General features: G+C 38.1%; 1 protein-coding gene across 1 annotated transcript in view; it reads right to left on the bottom strand.

Moving 5' to 3' along the window:
* LOC124159199 overlaps positions 1-24,035 on the bottom strand; it is a 224,783-nt gene that overhangs the window by 25,000 nt on the left and 175,748 nt on the right. Inside the window, exons 4-14 of the mRNA XM_046534846.1 lie at positions 21,742-21,802; positions 20,325-20,456; positions 19,635-19,719; positions 17,663-17,891; positions 12,383-12,684; positions 11,049-11,304; positions 10,335-10,594; positions 8,713-8,794; positions 5,728-5,837; positions 3,686-3,876; positions 2,560-2,646 (exon numbers count right to left, since the gene is read on the bottom strand). Coding sequence (XP_046390802.1) covers positions 2,560-2,646; positions 3,686-3,876; positions 5,728-5,837; positions 8,713-8,794; positions 10,335-10,594; positions 11,049-11,304; positions 12,383-12,684; positions 17,663-17,891; positions 19,635-19,719; positions 20,325-20,456; positions 21,742-21,802 — 1,795 coding nt within the window. The remainder of the gene's footprint in view (positions 1-2,559; positions 2,647-3,685; positions 3,877-5,727; positions 5,838-8,712; positions 8,795-10,334; positions 10,595-11,048; positions 11,305-12,382; positions 12,685-17,662; positions 17,892-19,634; positions 19,720-20,324; positions 20,457-21,741; positions 21,803-24,035) is intronic.

The following is a 24,035-nucleotide window of genomic DNA, read 5'->3' as shown; positions in this document are numbered from 1 at the left end:
TATTCCAACCGGCGTCTTCAGGTCAAATGTGGAATACCGGAGAAACTGTCGTCACAAAGAAAATCCACGCGGTGAAACCCAGAAACATGGAGACATCATCTAGACAACGCCGCGGAAAACTACGCATCAACTCCTTTGAGATACACTTTTTCGGCGAAGAAAATCAAACTTTGATATAAGAACATTATAGAGGTAAGTATGTACATTGAAAAGAGAAGGAAAAAAACCTGCCAAAGCAGACTAATTTAGGTAATTGATGAAATTTTGAATGGCGCCCATAAAATAATTTTTATCATAAAAATCTGGACTGAGTGAAAATGAAATCAAAGGTTTCATTGCATTTTGTTAAATTGGTTATAAATCTATATGATAAAAATGCATTGCTGTGCATTAGTCCTGCTAAAACTCGAGAACTACTGGACTGATTTGGCTAATTTTGGTTTTAAAATATTTTTGAAAGTTCAGGGAAGGTTTAAACGGTTAAAATATTATTCTGCAGAGCCCATGAAGCCCTGGAATAGGCCCTGACTCATTTCCATAAGAAATACATATAAAGTTCTCATGCTGAAATTTTAGCATTTTCGGTTTACTATCCCCTTGACGCCGTCAGTATTGTTAATGTAGTTTGACGTATCTTTCTAATTTTACTCACAAAATAAAAGCTTTGATTTAGTTGTTAAAAAGTTCATTTGCCATTAATTATTCACAAATTTAGTGCGCAAAAACATTCTTCACTCACTTTAGTCTAATTTCGTTACTAACCATTTATTGTTTATGTTAAGACAGTCATTCATTTATGTAATTTAACATAGTGACAATATTTACCACTATATGCATGAGAACTTTCTTTTCTTTGGTTATTTACAATGCTAAAGAGATGACAACCTAACTTAGGTCGTTGAATTCAATGAAATGAGTGACAAGCTACATAACGTGCCATCCATACTGATCACCAGCGAGAGAGAGAAAATAGTAACAGTCGTATTGGTATGGACGAATTGCATTCTAAAATGACCGAAAATGAAGCGGATGGTTCTAGAATGTAATCTGATGGGTCAAATGAATGAGACTGTGCACATTAAACACAAAAACAATGAGCACGACTCAATGAAATTGAGTGAGTCCGCAGATGCAGAGCTCCTGTGATCATGGAACAAGCAGCATTCAACAACGATCTGGATGTAGATTACAGTGCCAAAAAAATCAATAAAAATTGGGTAAATGATAATGATTTTTCAATATTGTAAGGTGTTGAAATACAGCGGTCAGTCTACTGGAAGATGCTGGGCTGGTGGAAAAGTAAAATTGGCACAACTGTTGCCACCACCAGATCTAATATGCTCATTAGTTTCTGGGATGGAAAATGATTCTAATTCATTCATTTACATTCATACATATAACTATCCTGTTAAAATAAAGAGAATATATCGCACACTAATTGTTGTATGTATGTTGTTTTTAATCTCAAATATGAGAAGACTGTTTGCCTGTCAGACCCGTGTTCCCCCCCACAAAAATATCCTGGATCCACCCTTGAGGAGAGCTGTTAACACTTCCATATGAAAATCATCATTCTTACAAAGTTATTTCATGGGCAATCCAGATGTGGAAGTCATTGAAGCAAACTATTGTCCAAGAACTGCCAACGTTTCTTCATCAGAACAACGATTTTGTCAGAATGTTCAAAATAGTAATGAATCGAACGCCATCCATCAGCAATGATAAAGCCATGTATTTCGATTAATTTAATGGCGATACGAAGTTTACTGAGTCATCTAGTTTGAGATACATAAAATTTTTAGATTTTTCCTCTTCATGCATCTGTGTAAATAATTTGTCAACTATGAGACCACCAATGAAAAAAAGAAAGTTAAATTATTCATGAGCTACTTATGGACACATTTTTAAATCATCCTTATCACGCAGATATTATACTGTAACCTTCAATCATTTTATTACATATCCACTTGCTAATGTTTTTCAACTGTGTCAGTTTGATTTGTTGAGGGTAAATCTACTCTGATTATTCAAGGACAGAGCATTGAATTCTAACAAGCAGAAAACCACATTAGGGAAAATTACCAGAAATTTCTATCACACTGAAATGTACAGTGCCTATTACATACTTTTAATTCCATCCAAACTGGCTTTGTTAATGCTCAGCTGCACAGTTCATGGAATTAAGTTTGCCTTGATATGTTTCAAATGATATATTCGTATGGTGTGGTATTTGGGGGAGGCAACCGAAAGCTAACGTCATTTGGGCAGTGAAGGAAGGGTAAGGAAGAAAGGGAGGAGGAAAACCCAGAATTGACATTAACATGGTCTTAAAAAAAGGCACCAAGCGAACCATGGCTTAATGTCCCATCTGATGGATGGGGTGTGGTCCTTGAAGTGCCCTCCTTATAACACCCAAATAGGGATTGGGTTACCTAGCTCTGAAAATTCTTTGCCACTGCCAGGATTTGAACCTGGGCCCACAGGGTATGAAGCTAACACTCTAACCACCACCACATCCCGATTCCCTAATTAAATATCTTGCTGCTGAATTTCACTTACCGTATGTTGTATAGGTCAGCCCGTCTCAGATGTAAGAAATCAGCAACTGCATTTGCAATGTCAGCTCCCTCTTTCCAGGTACGGACTCTGAAATAGGTATATATACAAATCATTAAACAAAACATTGAATTGTTTTGAGAAACATAGGCACAGGTCAGTGCAGATAAAATAATTTTGTGCCCTCACGGGAGGTAGTTTTATCAGAGATCATTTTTCCCTTAACCAATTATAATTTCAATCAAACATCATGAATAAAATGACCCTATGAAGGTAAATTGCAAAAGTCTTTTGAAGGGCAAAGTTTTCTTTCCTCACATATTCAACTTTGTTTTTGGGATTAATTGGAAGAGACAAACATGATATCAAATTACTTCAAGGAATGTGAAAATTATTTACGCACTCAGCGAGCAGTTCCTTCAGGTTGTATTTTATTGATAGGGATATACATTATACATCTCAAGCTTATGAGGCAAAAGACTACCAACTATCCAGTTGCAAGGCCGTTGCAAGAAGGGCTAAGGGGTTCAAACCCTGCGGTTGCACTTTGGAGATACAGTGTAAGAGGTATCCCCCAAAATAAACACCCCAAAATACATTCCCCCTCCCTCTTGACCTCTCCAAAAGTCATTACCCTCTACATAAACAACCCCCAAAAAATTTCCCTAGGGATGGGCTAGCCCAGCTAGGTTAATGGACCTATATTTTCTGTTTGACCACCACTTTGGCTTTGGTGCCGGAGTCAGATACTGAAATGCTGGATATCATTAACCCATGAACCTAACTGTATAGATACACTAGAGGAGAACAAAGTCTTTCTTCATCCCTCTGATTATATAATAAAGGAAAGAAAGTATTGGCAATAGTATGTATCTTAGCACATTTGAAGCCCCAGCAAAGAGTGCACCTGCAAGCATACGGAACCCACATAATAAGCCAGTTGACGGCGGTGCCCATCGAGGCGCCTCCAGTACAGATCATTGCCGGTTGCCTAACAGAAGGCGCCCCGTGGACAGCGACGCCCCTAGGCACGCGACTATTTCGCCTTACGGTAAATCCGGCCCTGGTGAACGTTGCATACATTTACAGAAGGTAGGAGGAAATCAGCCGAGTGAGGGCAAGCACTCACCCATCCTTGTAGGTGACAAACACAAAGCTGGGATCCACCGGCTCGGGCGCTCGTTCGCTGCCGCCTCCTCCGCCGCCGGCTCTGTCCCATGACCCGGCGAACATGCCTTCGCCGTCCTCTACGAGCCGCGTCGGGCCCCGCGGGACTTCCTTTTTCTGAGCTGCCGCCCGGGTTAAGGTCATATCCGCACCCTGTAAAGCGGTACAATGGAGGGAGTTGGTCAATTTGCTTGCTCATTCGGGAGGTGAGGACTTGCAGGCATTAAGAAGATTCAGGCAGACTGATTCAACCAACCGACTTGTAGTCCTTGCGAAAGCTCACGCCCTAAGATACGCGAAAAATAATTTGAAGGGTAAATGGAAGGAATGGAAGAGAAAGTGAGCACATGACAGGCAGAATTGCCAACATACGGGTACGAAGCCAAAAATTTGCTCCGGGGGGTTGATGTCGTGGTATGTGCGCTGCGTACAATGGCAATTTAATGTCAATTCACTCGCACTTGAAACCATAATTTTATAAAATAAGCGGTCAATTTCGATTGCACAGCTCTGAAGTTTATAGTCATCGCTGTTTGTTTTTACGAAAACCGACGACGTTTTATGGTTTGGTCTCCATACCTACGCGTTTTTTTCCCGAAATCCGAAAGATTTTTCACAAATATTTCCAGGTTTTATGTTAGAATTATCAATAGGTTTTTTGGAGCGATTTGGTGTCAGATATTATGATTTGTTACAGTATAGAAAAACGGAGTGCCAGACGAGAAGTTCCCGTGGTCTTTGAGTCCTCCTGAGCTGATGTATCGCGGGCAGTCGCTGTCAGGGGTCGGATACTAGGCGATGACTGGAGCTCCCAATCCCTCATCCTCCTTGGCTGCATGTTTACCAAAATAGCGTATCATCGCACAATCGAGCCTCATTAGAAAGTTCGACTCATGGTCTCGAAGAAATCAAGTACGTAGCCGATACTTCCCCGTCGTCCCTCCACTGACTTCGTCAAGAAAGAGATAACTTCCCCACGTAACGGTTGAATCACACGATCATTTTTTCCGTCCTTCAAAATGGTAGCAGCAGTGATAGGATTTCAGGGACCAAAAGAGTGATTGTTCGACCCATCATTTCCTGAATCACACGGTCATCCCAATCGCCCCTTTTTCCATCGCTTTATCCGTCACTTTCCGTATTTACAAAGCCAAGCGCGGCGTTACAATCGCTGTAAGCCCACGTGCGTTCTGATTGGCTGATTGGCGGTGCCAGAGATGGTTTCAGGGACGGAATAAGGGACGTGCCGAGTTATGGAAAAAGGGATAGGATTTCCATCCCTCGAGCCATTGCGGAAAACGATCGCGTGAAACGGTCATTTCTCCGCCATAATTGGAGCGATCGGTGGAGTTGTCACTCGGAAGGAATGGAAAAATTGATCGTGCAATTCAGGCTTAAGTCATCAACCAACGACCACTTTCGGTTCCCACAGGTTGATTAAATATTTCTGATTTAGCCATAATGTCGATGATTGCTTGCATACGCAATTCTTCTTATTTTAGAAGGAAAAATATTGAAACTCATTGAAAAAATAAGGAATTCGACTGACAGTTCAATTTTCTATGAAGAGAAAAGGCTCCGAATTTAAACTTTCATGCGTTACTTTGAGTAAGTAGCTACATTCAGAAAGGAGCTCGTAAGTTGTGTAACGTTAAATGAGCTACAAGTCTACATCTGATACCATAAAATTATTGCGGACGAAGCTAAAGAGATTTCAGGTATAGAAAATCCATTTATCGTCAAATGGGAAAGAGTTGATACGTCTCAAAAAATGATCTCAATCGTCAAGGACTAAATAAACAGAATTTCGACGGAGAAAATCCAATACACCGATTATAAACTATTGAAACTAACCAGCAGGCTATACTGATATAACTTTGCGGTTTGATTTCTGGTTCCGGTTTTTCCGGTAACAGAAACGTGAGAATATATTTTGACTAGAATTTCATAAATTTTAGCGGGTAAAGATCACATTTTTTCAAAACTAAAAAAAATCAGACTTACTCCTTTGTGCTGCTTGAAGCGGGAAGAAGTAGGCTTCTTGGACTCGATATCATTTTTCATATTCTCTCCAGTCGATACAATCCCATCGGTATTGAATCTTCCTGATCCCCCTAGAAAGAGAAGAGAGGCAGGTGAAAATAACATATCTCTGCATGTCATGCATACAAACAGAACTAATTAGACTCAAGATAACTAATTAGAAACACATGTTCAATTATATGTAATTGCTATCTTATATGATGAGGAATATTAAAAGAATTAAAATTAAAATTGGAGCACGAATTATTTTCATAACATCATTGCCATTGGAAAATAGTCAATTATAAACGACACGGCGCGGCGTCTTTAATTGTAATGCTAACACAAATTACGCATATATATGTTAATTGAAGTCAAACTATTCCAATGACAACAATTTAAACGCAAAAGATAAATATAGTTAAAAAGATTGGCAATTAACATGTGTGAACGCATGGTCACTACGCTGCTTCATGGACTAAAAGTCACTCCCAACATTTTGGAACTATGAAAGTAAAATTATAATATATACATCCTAAGAGCTCTACGCAAGCATTGATGAATCAATTTAGGAGGAATAGAATCGTCGGTCAGCATGCCTCTCTTTTATGATCGTATTAAGCTATAGCTAGACGCAGTGGCGCAGCGAGGGGGGGTTTTGGAGGATGAACCCAGAGCTCCAGAGCTCAGAGAAATTTTTAAGTTTAATCCGTTTTACTTAATTGGATTAGTATTACTTATAGAATAGTGTTAGGATTAATGAAATATCCCTTCGAAAGCCGTAAAACTCACCATTTTGAACCATTAATCTTAATTTTTTTCTGGAGGAGGGCCCCCGCAACTCCCGCTTACCCTGGAGAGTATACAATACCCCACAACACTAAGTATTAGTCGCGCCTAAAACTTACCCTAGCCTTAATTCTTAACTGCGCCCCTGGCTAGACGCATATGCGCATGATAACTAATTTATATGAAAATCGTAGTGGTTATGAGAATGAGTGCTTAGGTAACATTACACAAATCGTTTGACATTTAGTCAAAGTTATGAAAAGGCAAAACGTTTCAGAACGCGATAGCCTCGGAGATAATCGCTATTCGTTGTGTTAAATTATCCAAGGGCAAAGTCCTTTCCATTTAGTTTTAGCAGTTAGGTATCTAGTTATTATAGTTGAGTAGTAATTATAATGACTTCCCACGGCAATGGCCGAAAACGGGAAGTCCATTCACGGCCGTGAGTGAATTATATTCGCGAAATTGATATCGAGCGCAGCTGCATTCATCACTTCATTAATGCGAACGTCATTGAAAATTGATCGATGCAAACTGTGGCGGAAGACATATTCCTTGAAAGCTTCCATTAATTACATCCATTTCGGGCGAGAGCACTTGTTACGCTACGCGAGGACACTTCCCAAGGGCTAAATACAAGCGCTTCGTCGCCTCTTGTCTCTCAACGAAGATTTATTGAGACGAAACGCTTGCCATCGATAAAAAGCCTAATAAGTTTTTAACGATGGCGTAGGAAATAAATTTTTATCGCACCATAATTGATTTTTCGTAAGATGAATGAACCTCATTTTTCGGCGATATATTTTATTCTTTTTGTGGGCGGGCGACAGCAAAAACACCTCCACCAGATGGATAAAACCGAGATGTTGAGGATCTTAATTAGTAAAATTCCTAGGAATGGAAAAAAGGAGAAAAATATAAACCTATTCTTGGTTTTTAATGATGTCTTTCTGGAACGTGATTAATATATTGCCGTAATTAATATATTAAACTCGGGGCTTCCTTTCCTTCCTTAAAAGTGCATGGAAAATTTCACACTTAATCGGTAAAATTAATTTCAATTCCTCAATAAATAGCACATACAAAATAAATAAAGCATAAAAATAATAAGCAAATGAAATAAAAATGATTAAACTAACCGCCAGAATAAAAGTATTATATTTTCATTCACTGGTCATTATGAAAGCGAGTGGCGAGAGGAATATGAAGATGCCAGGTAACATCTACATCTACATAATACCCAGCGAGCCGCCTAAAAGGCGTGTGGCAGGGGGTGTTAGGACACCAGCCGCTTACAAAAAAAAATGAAGTGCTCTAACGAGGTTGAGACTAGCGTTTATTAAAGTCCTTTATGGATCGGGGGAAAACGAATTCCCATATCTATCCGTTCGGAAAAACATCTCTCTTAATTTATCACTTCTATCGGACCTGGAAATATAGTGTGGCTCTAATATTATGTTCTCTGTGTCGCTCTTAAATATATCCATTCTCAATTGTTCAAGCAATCTAAGCCTAGCGCGCAGCCTCCGAGTCTCCAACGGCTTCCAGCCTAATTCGCTGAACATCTGGGTAACACTGTCTGTACGCCCGTAGCAGTTTGTGACGGAACGCGCAGCCTTCCTTTGTATTTTATTCAGTTCGCGGATTAAGTCTTTCTGCACCGGATCCCATACGCTCGCTGCATATTCAAGGTGCGGTCGGACGAGTGCGAGATAGCACCTTTCTTTTACTTCCTCATCCGAAAATCAACAGAAGCGGATTTAGGGGAGGGGACGGGAGCACACACCCCCAGCAGACGCTCGAAAGGTGGACGAGATTTTTAATACAAATATTATTAAATTTTATATTTTAATGTAAAAGTTACAAACATATACTTACTAATAACTTTTATGCTAAATTTAAGACTATATTTCGTAGAGTAATTGTTGTATATTGTGTTTAATCCCAAATGCGAGAAGACCGTTTGTCTGTCAGACCCTAGTGTCCCCCCAGAAAAAAATCCTGGATCCGCCCTTTCAAGGCAATGACATATTTCCTCTTCTGGGAGAATGAAAAAATAGAATTGATTTATACAAAAGTTTATTATTATTGCTATATATTCGAGTTTTTCAGGTAAAAATATTTTTGGCACGGAAAAAAGCTTGCAATAACAAAATGAGGTCAAAATAAGTGACTCACCAGAGGAACTGGTCTTCGTATCTTCAGGGATATCATTCTTTGATGGTTCCTGCTGAGATTCTTCTGCCCAGGATTTTCCCTTCTGTGAAGGCAAAAAATATTTAGAACACCAACTGCACTAAATATCCATCTCAGAATAAACCTTAAAAAAATCACCGTTGCGACAATACGAGAGTTGCATTGATACAGAAAAAAATAAAATTGAGACCAATACCTATTCACTGAGAAACTAGAGAATATACCGGTCTAATTGGGAAAGTCTATAAGTATAGAAGAGTACATAAGTCTGAAAGAGAAAGAGTATAGAAAGTCTATAAGTATAGAAGAGTATATAAAAGAGAATATTAATGAAAAAGTCCTTGTGTTAATAAAATAAATTTATACATGAATGAAATATTCTCGAGAAATTATCGGGGCAAGGAATCACTAGGCAATGTTTTGATCAACGACTTGCTCATCACCATGAATATGAAGACTGAAGCATCACCAGAGGTGGAAATGACAAAGTTGAGAAAATATTCGCAGATTATAATTACAAAATATGTTACCGCAAGAAGCTGACCCTCAAGGAATCTAATTGAGACTGTTACAAAACATTCATCACATCCGGTTCTGGAAAGTTTACCAAGAGAATTATGGTGCATATCACTACACATGGGGGATTACCACGGAAAACTATTTCCGCAATTTATTTAAAAAATAATGACAAATGTTCCCATCCAATATGCATTAATGTCTCACATTATATATACATAGTAGTACATACATTATATATACATAGAGTAGAAAAACTAATAAGTCAACGCAAAGTTTAATAGTTGAACTTTTCAAATAGAAATTTTCTTGCCAGTTAAATGACGTCACACACCGATGATATAGGACGTCATTAAATGCATCATTGCTACGACTCAAGAGGTTTGTCCAAGATTAGTCTCCACTAAAGCCATGGATGAAAATACAATTACGTTCTTGTGTGGATCACCCCCACAAAACTCTAGGCTCCAATATGGCGAGCAGTTCTCGGAATTCAAGTGAGATGCTTCGAAAACCTGTATTTTTATGGATCCTCAATATGATGGCATGGTTAACCAAAATCAAGAAAACAGAGCCGTCCAAATACTGCCACGGAGATACATTTTGGGAGCATTTTTGAGGGAAAATTTAAAAATGAATTAAAAAATTTTCACTGAACCATAGTTTTGTGGGATGAATGTGCCATGATAATTTGGTCATTGGAATCCCCGAATGAAAAACACTCATTAAGAGAATTCATCATTGCCGCGCGATCATTTTTTTCGCAACGGATTACTCCTTTAAAATTAAGCTTTCACATTGAAATTTTCAGGGCATATGGAGGAGACACGTGCCAAAATTTGCCAGCATTTAAAATTTGACAGCTTGACTTTAGCATTTTCTCATATCCAAATTTTAATACTTTTGCGATACGGCCAAAGATTAAAAATTAGGTCTATTCTGCACACCTGGGACGATGAAGACGATTGCGTAAGCATTAAGCAAGTGATACGCCACGGAAAAAGACATAATACGACCCGTTGAGCTGGTGCAATGCGTCCTGTTGAGGTAAGAAGGAAACGGAAATCGTTACATAGGTGCGTAGGTACCTGCTCTTTCCTAATTGACGGCTCGACCTCGTTGTCAGTGTTGTCCCGGAAGGCGAACCCGTTGATGGCGAAGGGTGGGCCGGGCTTCTTGACGTCGAGTCGTTCTGGCCGCTGGAATCCTCCCCACGCGTATTCGGCCAACAGGGCGTCGAGTGTGTCGTCGTCCAGCACGGGCGACGCCGATTGCTCCCTCGCGGCCGACGACGGAGGAGATATGGGTAGCGGCCGGCCCCCTGGCGACGACACCACCACGCCCGCGCCTAAGGGAACGCAATCCAAAACATTACATCGCAAGGCTGCAGGTGGAAAATTTTTGCGGGGGTAGTTGAGTTGATATGCACGGGGGTTCATTTTGAGAGGGTACATTTGGAGGAGGACACCTATAGTTATATCTCGCTATTCTTTCATAATTAGAAGCACCGTGATGGTGTAAGGCATCATACAATCGACAGGCGAAAGACAAACAAGCGAAATTTTCTAATTATAAAGCACAACATGAGCAAGTGACTTTGTTTACTGTCTTGCGTGCAGGTGCACAATGAGCACGGAGAAATTCGAAACAAAAGCTTGCTCGACCCACAAAGGAAATTCGCTACGAAATGGTTGTTTGCGTACTGGTAGCGTAGCAAGTCAAATGATTTTCCTATAGCGAATTCCATCCATAAGCGCAATTCACAGCTGCATGACTAGCAAAACTGATTCGGTGTCGCATACCTTTGGTGGAGTCTGGGAGGTAGATGACGCCGCCCTCGGTGTAGACTCCTCCCCGACCGCTGCTGCCACCGGCCGTCGCCTCCGCCTTCCCTTCTCCCTCGCCGGCGACCCTCATCCCATCCTGCCCCATCATGGAGGCCATCCGGTGGATATATGGTCCCAGACGGGATGGGATCGGGCCCTGGCCCTTGCCCTCGAACGACTCCAGCCGCCCACCGAAAGAGCCCTCGCCCTCCTCTTCGTCCATCATCAGCTCCTGAGGGCAAAGAGATTATATTAAATGGCTCATCGTTTTGCCATTTTTATCTAGGAGCGAATTTAAATATCCGAAGAAAGTAGCTAACCTGAATTGATATTAGAATATGCTTTATTTCGAAATCAATTCATTTGTCCTGTCGGAATTTTAGCTGTAAAGTTACATTTCGGCAAAAAGTAAAAAAAATGATTTTCCGTGTTTTTCTGTAAATAGAAATCAATAATACGAATTTTGGTTGTAAAATCTCACTTTTACATGTATATGCTGAATTTTAATCGATCTGTAGTAGAACTGTTGACTGCCAACGTCGACAACTAGTCTAAGTACAGACGCGGAAGCCGGGTGGGCTTAAAATAATATTGTAAATATCCCGAAATTTATTCAGTCAAGGATGAATACTCATTACTTAGTCTTTATAATGCATCTCATAAATATTAAAAACAAATTATCAGTCGTCAATGACCAACCAATCCGTGCCGTAGGGACCATGGGATGGCACATACACCGTCAGCATTGGGCAGGGATAGGCCTGTGAGACCCCTGTGTCTGAGGAGTCTGAATTGCTGACTTCTACGATAGAATTTGTTTTCAGTTCGTTTATTTCGATTGTTACTTCTACTTCCAATAAATTTGACACCCAAGGAAAAGGAGAAGTATTAGTATTCTAATAAAATACATTTATAGGAATATACTGCAGTATCTTTGCATCCATGGATGCAAAGATACTGTTTTACTTTTTCCGTTTTTCCTTAGAAATTGCTGAGGCCAGAGTTGGCCTCAGATTTTGATTGCCTCGGAGCCACTTTGAGCGATATTGTACATAAGCTAGGAAAAATAACAAAGTCAGCTTTCTACAATTTCACTTTTAATCGTCGACTAGTCTCGATACACTGTATCATTTTCAAGACTAGTCTTAAAAATTCTTTGAAGATCGAAAGATCGTGTATCGAAACTAGTCGACGATTGATAGTTTAGTCGTGGGAAGCTAAGCCTTATTTTTCCTAGCTTAAAATGGAATTCTAAAAGGCCTCAATAATTCAGCGCAATGTTGTACATAGTTACTCCTGTGCTTACTCACCTCCTCCTGCAAGTCACCATCGCCCATCATGGCCATTTTGTCCCTCTCCTCCTCTCCGCGGCGGAACGAGTCGGGCGTATTGTACCCAGTGTGGAAGGCGTGCAGGGCGGTGGGCGGCACGCTGTCCTTCTTGGAGAGGCCGAGCCGGCGGTTCTGCAGCGCGGCGCCCGAGTAGGCGGCCGAGGAGGCGGCCGAGGAAGAGACTGAGGACATTGATGAGGCCGACGCGGACGACGAGGGGATGTGGTTACTGGTGCCATGGCGACCATAGGCGCCCATCAGGTACTCCTCCATCGGGATGTCTGCACAGAGGGACAAGTCACCGGGTCAGAAAAAAAACACGCCATGAAATTTCCTCTTCAGCAAACCTCCAATGACATCTCTGACACAGAAACAGTATCCATTCCCCGGAATAAGGATATTCTTTTACATGAGGATCGAACGTGCTGCAGATGGAAAATGCTATTTATGGTAGTGGTATTTCCACGAGAAATATCATTAGTAAGTTTCAAATAAATAACATTTATACATGTAATCACAATCTCATAGTTTATAGGAAATATGTTGAATCTCGGTTATTTTTATTAGGTTGAAAATGTTAACTCGCCAGATTATCTTGAAAAATAGCAACATTTCAGTAAAATAGTGAGTGAAATAATGGTTTTATAGTTTGTCGTTAACTTCGGAGCGAACGTTGGGGAGTTTTTGCCTGACTGCTATCATGAAATGTTTCAAAATAAAATTAAAGTGTAATTCTTTTGAATATACGGTAATTTGGCTCAGTTTTCGGTGAAGGAAAACATCAACTTCAAAATAAAGTAAATTCCCGGCCCGAACCAAGAGAAGAAGGTTGGTAGGTTAGAGGTAAGAAAAATTGATGAAAAGGGCTAGAGATGTGAAGAACATACTTTCGTACCGCAGGATTCTTCACTGATAGACGTGATTTAAAGGAAATTTCAATATGAAGGTTCACGTAACCCAAAGCAGGGTATGAACTGATACTTTTAGCTTTAAATTAGATTGATGTGGTTCTCTTTTATCGCTATTTAATTCTATGCCTCTCGTAATGAAGACATATTAATGAAAGCAATACTTTCCTGAAACTCACAGAATCAATACGCCTAGTAATTTGCGAAGAGTAAATTAAAAATAATTTCAGCGACTATATTTTTCACTAATGCTTAGTAAAACGATTTGACAATATATATGACCAAACGACAAATAATTCTGTCATCAATGACGGCATACGCCGCCATAAGATTGTTACTAACATAAAATGATATATGAAGTAAAATGTAAAGCATTGCTACATGCGGAAAAGACCTAAGTTTCTCAAAGACCTAGCCTCCTCTCCCTCCACTTAGAAACACTCGAGATGTTCTCCGACCTCATTTGAAAAACGATTAGAAGGTTGGAGGAAAATGTCAAATTCAAAGTTTTATTTTGCTATTCATGCAACTTTAAACTTCCAAAAATATCTCTATGATAATTTTTGTGCCCAAAAATAAAATGAAAACTTATACTTTAATATTTCCGTTATTTTCGAAGGATTATCTAGGATCATTGCCATCTTCGCGGTAAGATCTCGCAATAAATGAAGGGAGTGCGAATTTGTCCTCCGCTGATGACGTGGCGCATCTCCACCACGAAATGCTAGCGCAATAATTAGCGGCAGAGGAAGAGATTCCATCCAGGCTACGGAAGTAATTACAAGGATCATGAAGGGAGACGAGAGGCGTGAGGTTTAGCAACTTCCCGCTACAGGTGCGTCAGTTTCCGCGACAAGTAGTGTGGGGTAATAGTTTGGATGGGGTGGAAGAGGAGCGGGTGGGACTCGAAGGGAACATTAAGGGGTTAAAAGGAAACCCTGAAGATAGAAGGGGGGAGAGAAGGGACATTCCAATTACGTGGGATGGAGGGCGTCAGGAAGGCTGGCGGCGTGAATTTCCTAATGATGGCGCAGAACGAGTTTTTTTTTCCCAACTGAGAAGACGTAAATCTTGAGCTTGTGGCAGCGGTTGGAGAAGCGAAACAAGTGAAAGATGCTATTTTTGCTGAGAAAAGAATTTTAAGCCGAGGAACCGCAGGCTAGGTTTCTATAATGATTTCACAAAAATCTGGGCGTTTATGGATCTAACCAAAAAGCTGGCCACAATCCGAAAATAATGCGGGATAGATTTGAGTGAAATTAACGATCCAGGGTAGCTGTTGCAGACTAGATGAACTTTTCCATCATTATTTGTGCATAAAACCCCATGGAGATGTTCAACTTTAGTTTTTTTTTCACAATTAAAAAATATCTATTTATTCCAATAGCTATGGATTGAGCGTAATTATAGGCTAACCCTGTTTAAAGTGAAAGTACAGCACTGAAAATGTTCGAGTTCACATTAGAACTTAGGTACTGTTAACAATTTATTGTGTTATCGCCAAGTTTTAAAGTTGAAATTTAGTTATCTAGACGTGATTCATAGAGTAAATCATGCTACAGAAATATATTTACCTATTCATCACAGTTTTGCTAAGCCGCTGAGCCGTAAAAAAACATGCTGTATCAAATGAATCGAAATAACCGATGGGTTGTCGCATTATGAGGGGCATTATCTGTTGTATCCTTCAAAAACACCACCCGCTTTCCATAGAATAAAATCTTATGCTTATTTTAAGCCAGTGTCCTTCACCTCCCTACAAAATATGAATACAATTTCATGATAAAGAGAATAATTATATTTGGAATCATTCCGCTTCTGGAGAAAATATTTAACAAAATATATAAAGTTCCGTTAGTTTGCATTCAACAAAAAAGTGAAATAGTACACAAGTTTTCAAATTGATAATAATTAATTTCATATGATATTTCAAACTAACCTCAAATTATCGGTTAAAAAGAAACAATTAATGTTGAGTTGAGAACAAACTATGAATTAATGTCATAAAATAAAATAATATCGATTTTAGCAAGTTACACATGTGAGGTCAATGTATAAAACTATTTTATTACAAATATAAACTCAAAAGTAGATTCCGCTCTTAATTATGGCTGGTTAACCTAATGCTTTTGATTTGTGTTGAGCTATTTAGTTTTTTGCCATGATTCAAACGCTCCGAAATGGTAACATAGAAGTCACTAAATCCATCCATCGTAAAATAGATATTATGGACAATGGATGGATATTCATCAATTGTCCCTTGAAATGACTGTGTGTGTCTCTCTCTCTCTGTTCAATGACAGTGAGACACGGTCATTGAATGACAAGTCATTGAAATGACTGAGAGAGAGTATTAACCACTTAAAACGTAGAAAAATTTTATTTTAGGTCCTAAATATGAACGGCATTCCGAAGAATATTTATATCGTTGTAAGTATCAATGAAGACGATGAGTGCGTTTAATAAACAAGAAGGATGAATACTATTTTAAAGTCATTTTTCATCTGCATTCATAGTAGAGACACAGATGAGACCTCAAATACAACTGCTTCCAAGTTCATTAATACGATCCAAACCCAATCATTTAACTGTTGCTAGGCATTGTTTTATTCGACATGTGATAATTCTAGAAATACCTGATAAATAAAGTAGGTAAGGAATTATTCATTCCAAGTCTGTAGAAATCGATGGAAGATTGTCTGCATATCATTTGGTGTACCTTTACTGAGGACGAAAATTCCAACCACTTGCGCCCCGTCACTATGGATTGGGAATTTTCACACTGAGGGATACAAGACTTCATACTTGTTTGCTCACGCACGGGCATTATCGTCAGCTCCAACGACAACACATTAAGGCAATTGAAGGACGCAGCAGCGAAATGGACGAGGGGATCGAAGAAGTTGTGGAGCACTGGTCGTTTTCAAAGGATCGAAACGGTCTTTGGTGTGCGTTTCATCTTCTCATTGGTGGGCCGTCCAGGAGGAATGCGTACATAACATGCGATTTACATGCGACACAAAAAAGTTCCTAAAAGAAAGGAGCCCTTAGGCAATGGAAGTTTCAATGTAGACTTACTCCACGCTGGAAAAAAGTTTTGACACAGAAAACTTAATGGGCACTCTTTTCCCGTAATGCAAGTGGCTTTCTAGTACAACTAGTTTCAACTGTCTACTGCATTTTTAGGTTTAATGTTAAAATTTAATGTATTTATGAAAGGATTTTTACCGACTTAACGGCGTTAATCAGCAAAAATAATGGTTAAATTTAATGAAATAGCAGACGAATGTTACAGAGTTTTGATTGTAATTATCATTAACTATCAAAAAATGATTCTTGAGGTGTATGCACAAAATTAACTTCGATAGTGCAAATTCAAAACAAGGAAAGCCAAAATTAATAATTATTCTTAGATTTATACTTTGCACAATATTCAAAATTGCCAACGGATGAGTGACTGAAAAGCTCACTTTCAAAGCCCTGGAAAATACCTAAATGTCTAGTATGATGACCTCAAGAAAATAAAATCAAATGAAATACAATGAAAAAAAAATCATCTCTCCTTCTGTACAATATCCACTGTGACCTATCTCGTCACTTAGGAACCCACTCGATTGTCAGGAAGAACCTCTAATTTCGAAACTTTAAGGAAAATTCTTGACAAGATGCTAAAATTAGTATGAGAACGTTCCACACAATGGCGAAAACAAAGTAACAAATCTTTGAATTCGTTTTTTAGCAGATTGTGGTATAATTATACTAATATTACATAAATGTAATAGAATGGCCTAAGGCAATGTACGGGAAATCGACCTGACTCGAAATAATTGTGAAATTTTCTGGGCACGTGGATCGTAACAAACAACCGAAGTCATCTCCGTTCTACGTGAGAAAGAGGAGCTCTATGGCGTCCAAAACTAAACAGATTCAGTAATGCCCGAGGTCACAAAAAAAAGAGGGCGTGAAAGTAGTTTAACTAGGAATACGAAGGTACCGTGCGACCAAACTGTTTTCATACAAACGTCCATGAAGTAAGGGAAATTGTAAAATTAATAACGATTGCATTTTACTAAAATTTGAATACTTTCTGGTACTTCGTCATTTTAACTCCATTATTCCATTAATGGCTAATTCACTGTTTAAAAAGTTTCAGCAAATAAATCGAAGAAAGCTACCAGAATTATCACTGTAGTTTTTAAATCATTCACCTACTCGAAAAACACGGCCCCCGTACATGAGAATTCCATCAGCATCTGAAACTTTTGGAATATTCAATTGGGATAAAAATGGTATAATCTACTGTTAATCTGAGGTTCTACAGGCAACCTCTGGTCTTATTATGTGCACCCACCATCATCTGAGTCGTCCTCCTCGACGATGCGTCCCTCGTGGGGCTCGTGTGAGGCAGCCGCCCTCACGGCTGCTGCTGCCGCTTCCTCCTCGAGCATAGCCTCGAGAGCCGCGGCCGCCGCCTCCTCCTCGCGCATCGGCGGGAAGTACACCTCGTCCGCGAACTCGGTCCGAGGGTCGGAGGCGCTCGGCGTGAAGCGCACGTATGCGATGTCCCGAGGGTCAACCCGCTGCTCGCACATGAAAGAGAAGGAAGGGGTGGTAAAATATGGTCAATGGATATAAACGCATCACAGTGAGAGAAGACGATTTCAACGAAGGAAGAATAAATATATGTCAATTCAGTAAATATCAATCAATAAATAACTTCAATTAAAAAATGCTCGCACATTATATGCAAATAGGTAAATCTTCATCAATAGCAGTTGGAATATATTCATTTCAATGAGTAAAATTTTCTGTGAAGCTTATGAGTATGATGAACTGGGCGTCCAAGCAGTCTCTGACAAACTAAAAGACTACAAACATAGATGGAAGGAACATTTACTTCGAATGCCAAATGAAAGAATTCCAAAGCAAGCAATGGAATATCAACCATTTGGCAAGAGAAGTATAGGAAGACCAAGGAAAAGATGGTGATGTGGAGCCGGAACAGGCTTAGTAGCCTAATCCTGGAAGGAAGAAGAAGAAGAGTAAAATTTTAAACATTTACAACCCTACAAAAGTCCACCATCGTTTCCAGTTTGAAACATTTCTCTTCCATCCGCGATCTCATCGGAAAATTAAATTAATGCGAGTGTTTTGTTTATATCACCCGCTTCATTCCTTAATAAGAATCTGGTGACAAAAAGTACGTCCAGCAATAAATAATAATTATTGTTTTCATGAAAATTTTAATCTTGTTATTGTTGTGCTTGGCGATGCTGAAACAATACGATGTCCAATGTCGACAATATAGGCCTGCGGCCTGACCTGACTACGCTCGTGCGATCAAAATTACAATGGGAAAATTTATCTTCTTTGTGGAAATTCGAATTCAAATGGGAACTCAAGGGTTGACAATTTAGGGGTAAAATATTCACTCCGTTTAACAGGGATATAGTGTGCAACCACTTTTATGTATATTTTGAAGCCTTGCGTTTAATGGAATACCACTCAGTTAAGAATGAGTTAGTGAATTTTTTCCTTGCGCTTACGCCAGCGAAAGTTTATTTCCTCTCCAACAAGCCATTAAAAGTTTTAAAAACAAAACAAAACCAACATAAAATCTCTGTCGTAATTCCCACAATAATATTTGTGTATTCATAGTAAATTTAAAATAAAACTTCACCATGAAAAAATACCTACCGATGACGAAAATAGATAGTTCCCGACTGGATTTTTTCCTTTTCATTTAGCTGTAAATAGCGCATAATACATTGTAGGTATGTGTTCTGAACTAAGTACCCTGATTTTAAGCGATCCAAACTAAATTACATTTCCAGAAAGCTCAATATCTCAATCATTTCGCCATGTGCGCTGTTAATTCTCTGTAGGTATACCTTATTGGGATATTGAAAGTAGAGTCAAATTATGCACTTGGAATGTACAAGGGCAATAAGTATTAACGCTCATTATTTTAAAATATTAAGAATTATTATGGAATCAGGAATTCAACTACAATTTATTCATAAGCTATATTTACTGTAATTACTTTAATATTTTCTTGAATGAGCTTTGGTTCATTGGATCGATTTTCACTCAAGTTGCTGTGACAAATTTGATGATAACGTTATCAATTGCCGCGAACTTAATGAATAGGCCGAAGTATAGCCAACGTGAAATCACACTGATCATCGCCATGGAAACAATAATGTTCTATGTGCATTGCCAAGTGACACCTCCAACCGCTTATTTTTAATGTAAGCCATATAGTAATATAGAAATATCGTTCATTCCGAAGAAGAATATTAATAAAAAATGTAAGCTATTACCTGTTCATCACCTTCGATGGCTTTTAGTGCTCCTTGTAGATCTTGATCAGCAAGTGAGTTGCACATGCTTGAGTCAAAGTCCTCGCTGAAAAATAGAGATAAGTAAGTTATTATTGCAATAAGATATTATGCTGATATGAATAAATTAATCTTCAATAATTGAATTAATTCTGATTTATACAATATTTCTCGGTAAAAAATATTGAGTTAAAATTATGAAGTAACATTTTTATCCTCCTATCATAAATATGAGGTCATTTAAGGTAAGTGAAAAGTACTTTTTATATTCATCTTTTTATAACGTTCAAACTATATTTAGAGTATATTAACGAACCGGAGACTCAAATTTAACAATATTTCAAATATAAGGAATAAAATTTAGTCCACAAAAGTTATTCCATTAACTATCACAAAATATTTAGAGGGACAGTAAATAAATAGGAATAAAAGTTTTAATTCTGCATCAGACGCATTAAAATACAAAAATTTTCATTGAATCAACTTTTTTTTCTCTAAGTAAAGCTAACATATAATGAGGGAAGTGGATGATATGATGTAATCATTGCTTAATGCTACGCGCTATGCATAATTTCAACCCTAAGTAGTTGAAATAGGATGAATTATAGCATTCGCATTTGCTTTTGGATCGATGTTTTCAGTGAAATGAGCTTATTTAAAGAGGATACTTACGTGAATCTGTACGATTGTAGAAGGGCCTGGAGAACGCACTGGGTGTAACCGTGGCTCCATCGATATCCCAAGGAGAAGAGCCGCTTCATTTCACGCTCCAGGCCGTGAAGAGCCTTGCGATTGAGATCATGCCTGACAAAGTTGAACCGATGACAGAGATTAGGTGAACTGGTTGGTCACGACAATGATCGCAAATAGATACCACGGCATAATATCAAATTTCCTTTTCCCAATTCCAAAATGTATCATTACTTCCGGTGTTTAATTCCAAAATGTTCATTATCAGATCCAAAATTTCCAATCAAAATAACCTGATGTGAATTTGTTTTGGGCATGCGATTTATTGGATTTGTGAGAATATACTTCATATTTTCGAATAGGAAATCAATAGATAATTTATAACAAACTGAAAGCGAAGTGATGGTATCACTCACAAAGATTTCAATTAAAATATTAAAATTAATTGTAGCATGATTCTAAGCAAGTCTACCCGAAAATTGTACATAATAATATCAGAAAAAATAAATATTAAACTTAGAATTTATCAGATGTTCCAGATACATCCTCCACTAGAGAAAGCAATATGGCTCACGAAGGAAAGAGGGGTTTTTCGAAGTATAAAAGTAGAATAAAATGAATAAATTAACAGGATATAACTAATCCGAGGGGCTATGGACACCAATGGCCCACAAACGATTTTAGGCGACATATATTTATGTAAATGATAGTTAAACCAATCTAAAGATAGGGGTGAATAAAAAAATTTAAGCAATTTAACCTTACATTAAAGGCTAGCGAAAGTTCACCGAAGAGGAAATCCAAAAAATTATTTAAGACAATAAATCTTATATAATCTTTATGCATAGGGGCGAGGGACTTAAATAAAGGTCCACAATCCATTGGCAACACGTCAAAATTCAATTTCCAGCAATATAAGATTAATTACTCATAAACATAGATAAATAATTTAACATTTACTGTTATCTATGGCGTGAATTGAATTATCCAAATAGAATAGTGCAGTAGGAAATTTACTAAAAAGATTGTAAAAATAAATAAACACGTACTCTGATTAAATCGGTTCAGTTTCTGGCGCTATGTAGAATTTTTGTCCAGAAAATTATCTGAGATAATACTTTTGTGAAAGTATTACATTGGCAGATTTTACCATTCTTTTTGCGATGGAAGCGAAAGATGAAATAAGAATCAAATCGTCTCGTTACAACGTATTTCTAAGAAAATTTCTTTCTTAATGAAAGATAAATTTCAGCCAGAAAATATGCTAATTTAAATTAAAAGTTAACTAAAAGAAATAATTGCAGATTTTGAAGACGATACACAGTATTTTGGTATTCGGCTATGTATGTATAAGGATGTGAGAGGTGTAATAAGTCCGCAAGACATTACTCATACTCACCGGTAGAAGTTCTCCTCTTCCACGGGGCCGTACAGCGCCACGCAGCGTCCAAAGGCAAAATCTACGAGAGGATGGACATAAAGGATGGCGTGAGAAATGATTTTCCAATTAATTGAACCGCGACAAATGGCGCGCGGGAGTAGGACGTATGGAGAGTCATGGCGGTTAATGGGGAGTTTAGCGGGAAGGGGTGATTGAGACGCTAAAGGCCTCCTCCTAGCGGGGTATATTGGGGTTTTGGTGAGGGAGGGAAAGGTGCCCACTCGGCTATAGCCAGAAGGAAATTGATACACTTGAATTTCTCGAGGATACGCTGCGCGGGAACAATGGGGTCTGCCTGTCCCGGGAGAATATTGCTGGAGCGACAGGCGAAGGAATCTATCAGCAATGATGATGGGACAAAAAGTGTCATAAGTGATTGCAAAAGGGTAAAAACGGCATACGAAATCAAAGAACGAGATCAAATTCTTAGTCTTCAATTTTCTCAATGGCATATAGAAAAAAACTAAGTAGAAAAGTTTAACCTTTTCTACCCCTAGGCTGCCACTAGGAGAAATTAAATCTTAACACTTCTCATTTTAAAAAATCTGAAAAATTTCTGCTCAATCTTAATTGTCGTGGCAGCCACATATTTCGCCTTTAAATTTTACAGCACAAAAGAACACGTAGTAGTTTAAATATTTCCTGAATAGAGCTGAAAATTTTTTTTGATGTTACTCAAAAAGGTGTTGCCTGGGTTATAATAGGTTTTATTGGGCTAATGAGCTCTACCGAAAATGTATCATGAGAAGGAGAAGACATTATATGAAAAATAAAATTCAAGAATGCAAAACAAACGAATAAATTACTTATGTAATTTTATGCTTGAAATTTTCGGTAAAAACATTTATATTTGTGAATAAATTTTTAAGATAAAAGGGGAAAGCATTTCAGTTTACTTAGCATTGAGACAAAGAGTGAGTTCCCATGTGTCACTCGCAATGAAGGGGAGGGAGTCACCGCAACATGTAGCGAGGGAGTTGCTTCCTTTGCTACTTTCAACACCCTAAGTACACAGTAAAACAAAAGCGTTATTCAAATGTTGCATATAATCGTGGATTTTAAACGAATCCGTGATGGGAGCATTGCGGGGTCCCTGCAAGAGCTACCAAACTTTGAATTCTGCCACTAGTTTCGATATTTGCTGGTTCTCGTATGGACTGGAAAAAATGGCTTATCAAGGTAAGACCTAGTGAGAAATTGGTGACATAAATTGAAAATTAGCATGTACCAAGCTAAGAGTTTATTAATTCCCTCGTAATGTATTTAGGTCAATTAATTAAGGAGTCTTATGAGAACGGATTTTACTCTTCGAAAGAAGCAGAAAAATTCACACAGAATACATATTTCTACCTTGACCTATTTCTTGCAGTCATATAAGAATAAGCATAGGTCAGACACTGTACCTCGTGAAAAAGTAGCACAGATTGCGAATCTTGTCATAAAAAACAACTTATTGACTTCAAATTTACTTTTAAATATTTAACTCTGGTAGTGACATGATTAAAAAATGCAGCGTTCTGAACATTCTCCGTGTTCCTAGCAGTCATAATAATAGTATATAACGATACAACAGAAGAATAATGAATAATATTTTATTTTTTGACACTTTTTCCCTTCAGTTCCAGATAATTATGTGTCATTTATAATTTCTTAAACGATAAATGCTCACTTCATTGAATATTAAAACATAAATAATTTAGCTAAGGGCATTAATGAAGAAGCAGCGTCTTGGCAGCAATTTTTTCTGCGAAAATAATTCACGCATGCATGTATTTTCACTGAGGAAAGGAGTCAGAGGGAAAAACATAAAACACTTAGATTAAAAAAATAGCAGTAAAACTTTTTAATAGGAAATAATTACCTAATAAGTACAGTTAATTTCGATACGAGGGATGCAAAAGCATAAAGAGCGGAGACAAGAAAAATGCAACTAAGTTAAAGAAAGCTTCCGTTCTGTTAATCAACAATGCCATTCACAGATTTTGAGTTCTGTCTCATTCATATCTTGTTCAACGAATGAAATCATCGGAATAGTTTTTAAAATTTTAAAAGGAGATAATACTCTTAGCGGAATTTTCATCCGCTACCTTATTAAATTAACTGTAAAAGCACAATAAATCACAACTATTTTTTCTTTCAAAAATTTAGTCTTATAGGCTTTTAAAGTCATAAGGAATGAATTTAAACATAAACTAATGAGTTGGAAGAATAAGGGTTAATACTGTGACATTTTGAAAAAAATATTCACGAAC

This window comes from Ischnura elegans, chromosome 5, assembly GCF_921293095.1.
Source record: "Ischnura elegans chromosome 5, ioIscEleg1.1, whole genome shotgun sequence".
NCBI lineage: Eukaryota > Metazoa > Arthropoda > Insecta > Odonata > Coenagrionidae > Ischnura > Ischnura elegans.
This window is presented reverse-complemented; position numbering and strand designations above follow the sequence as displayed.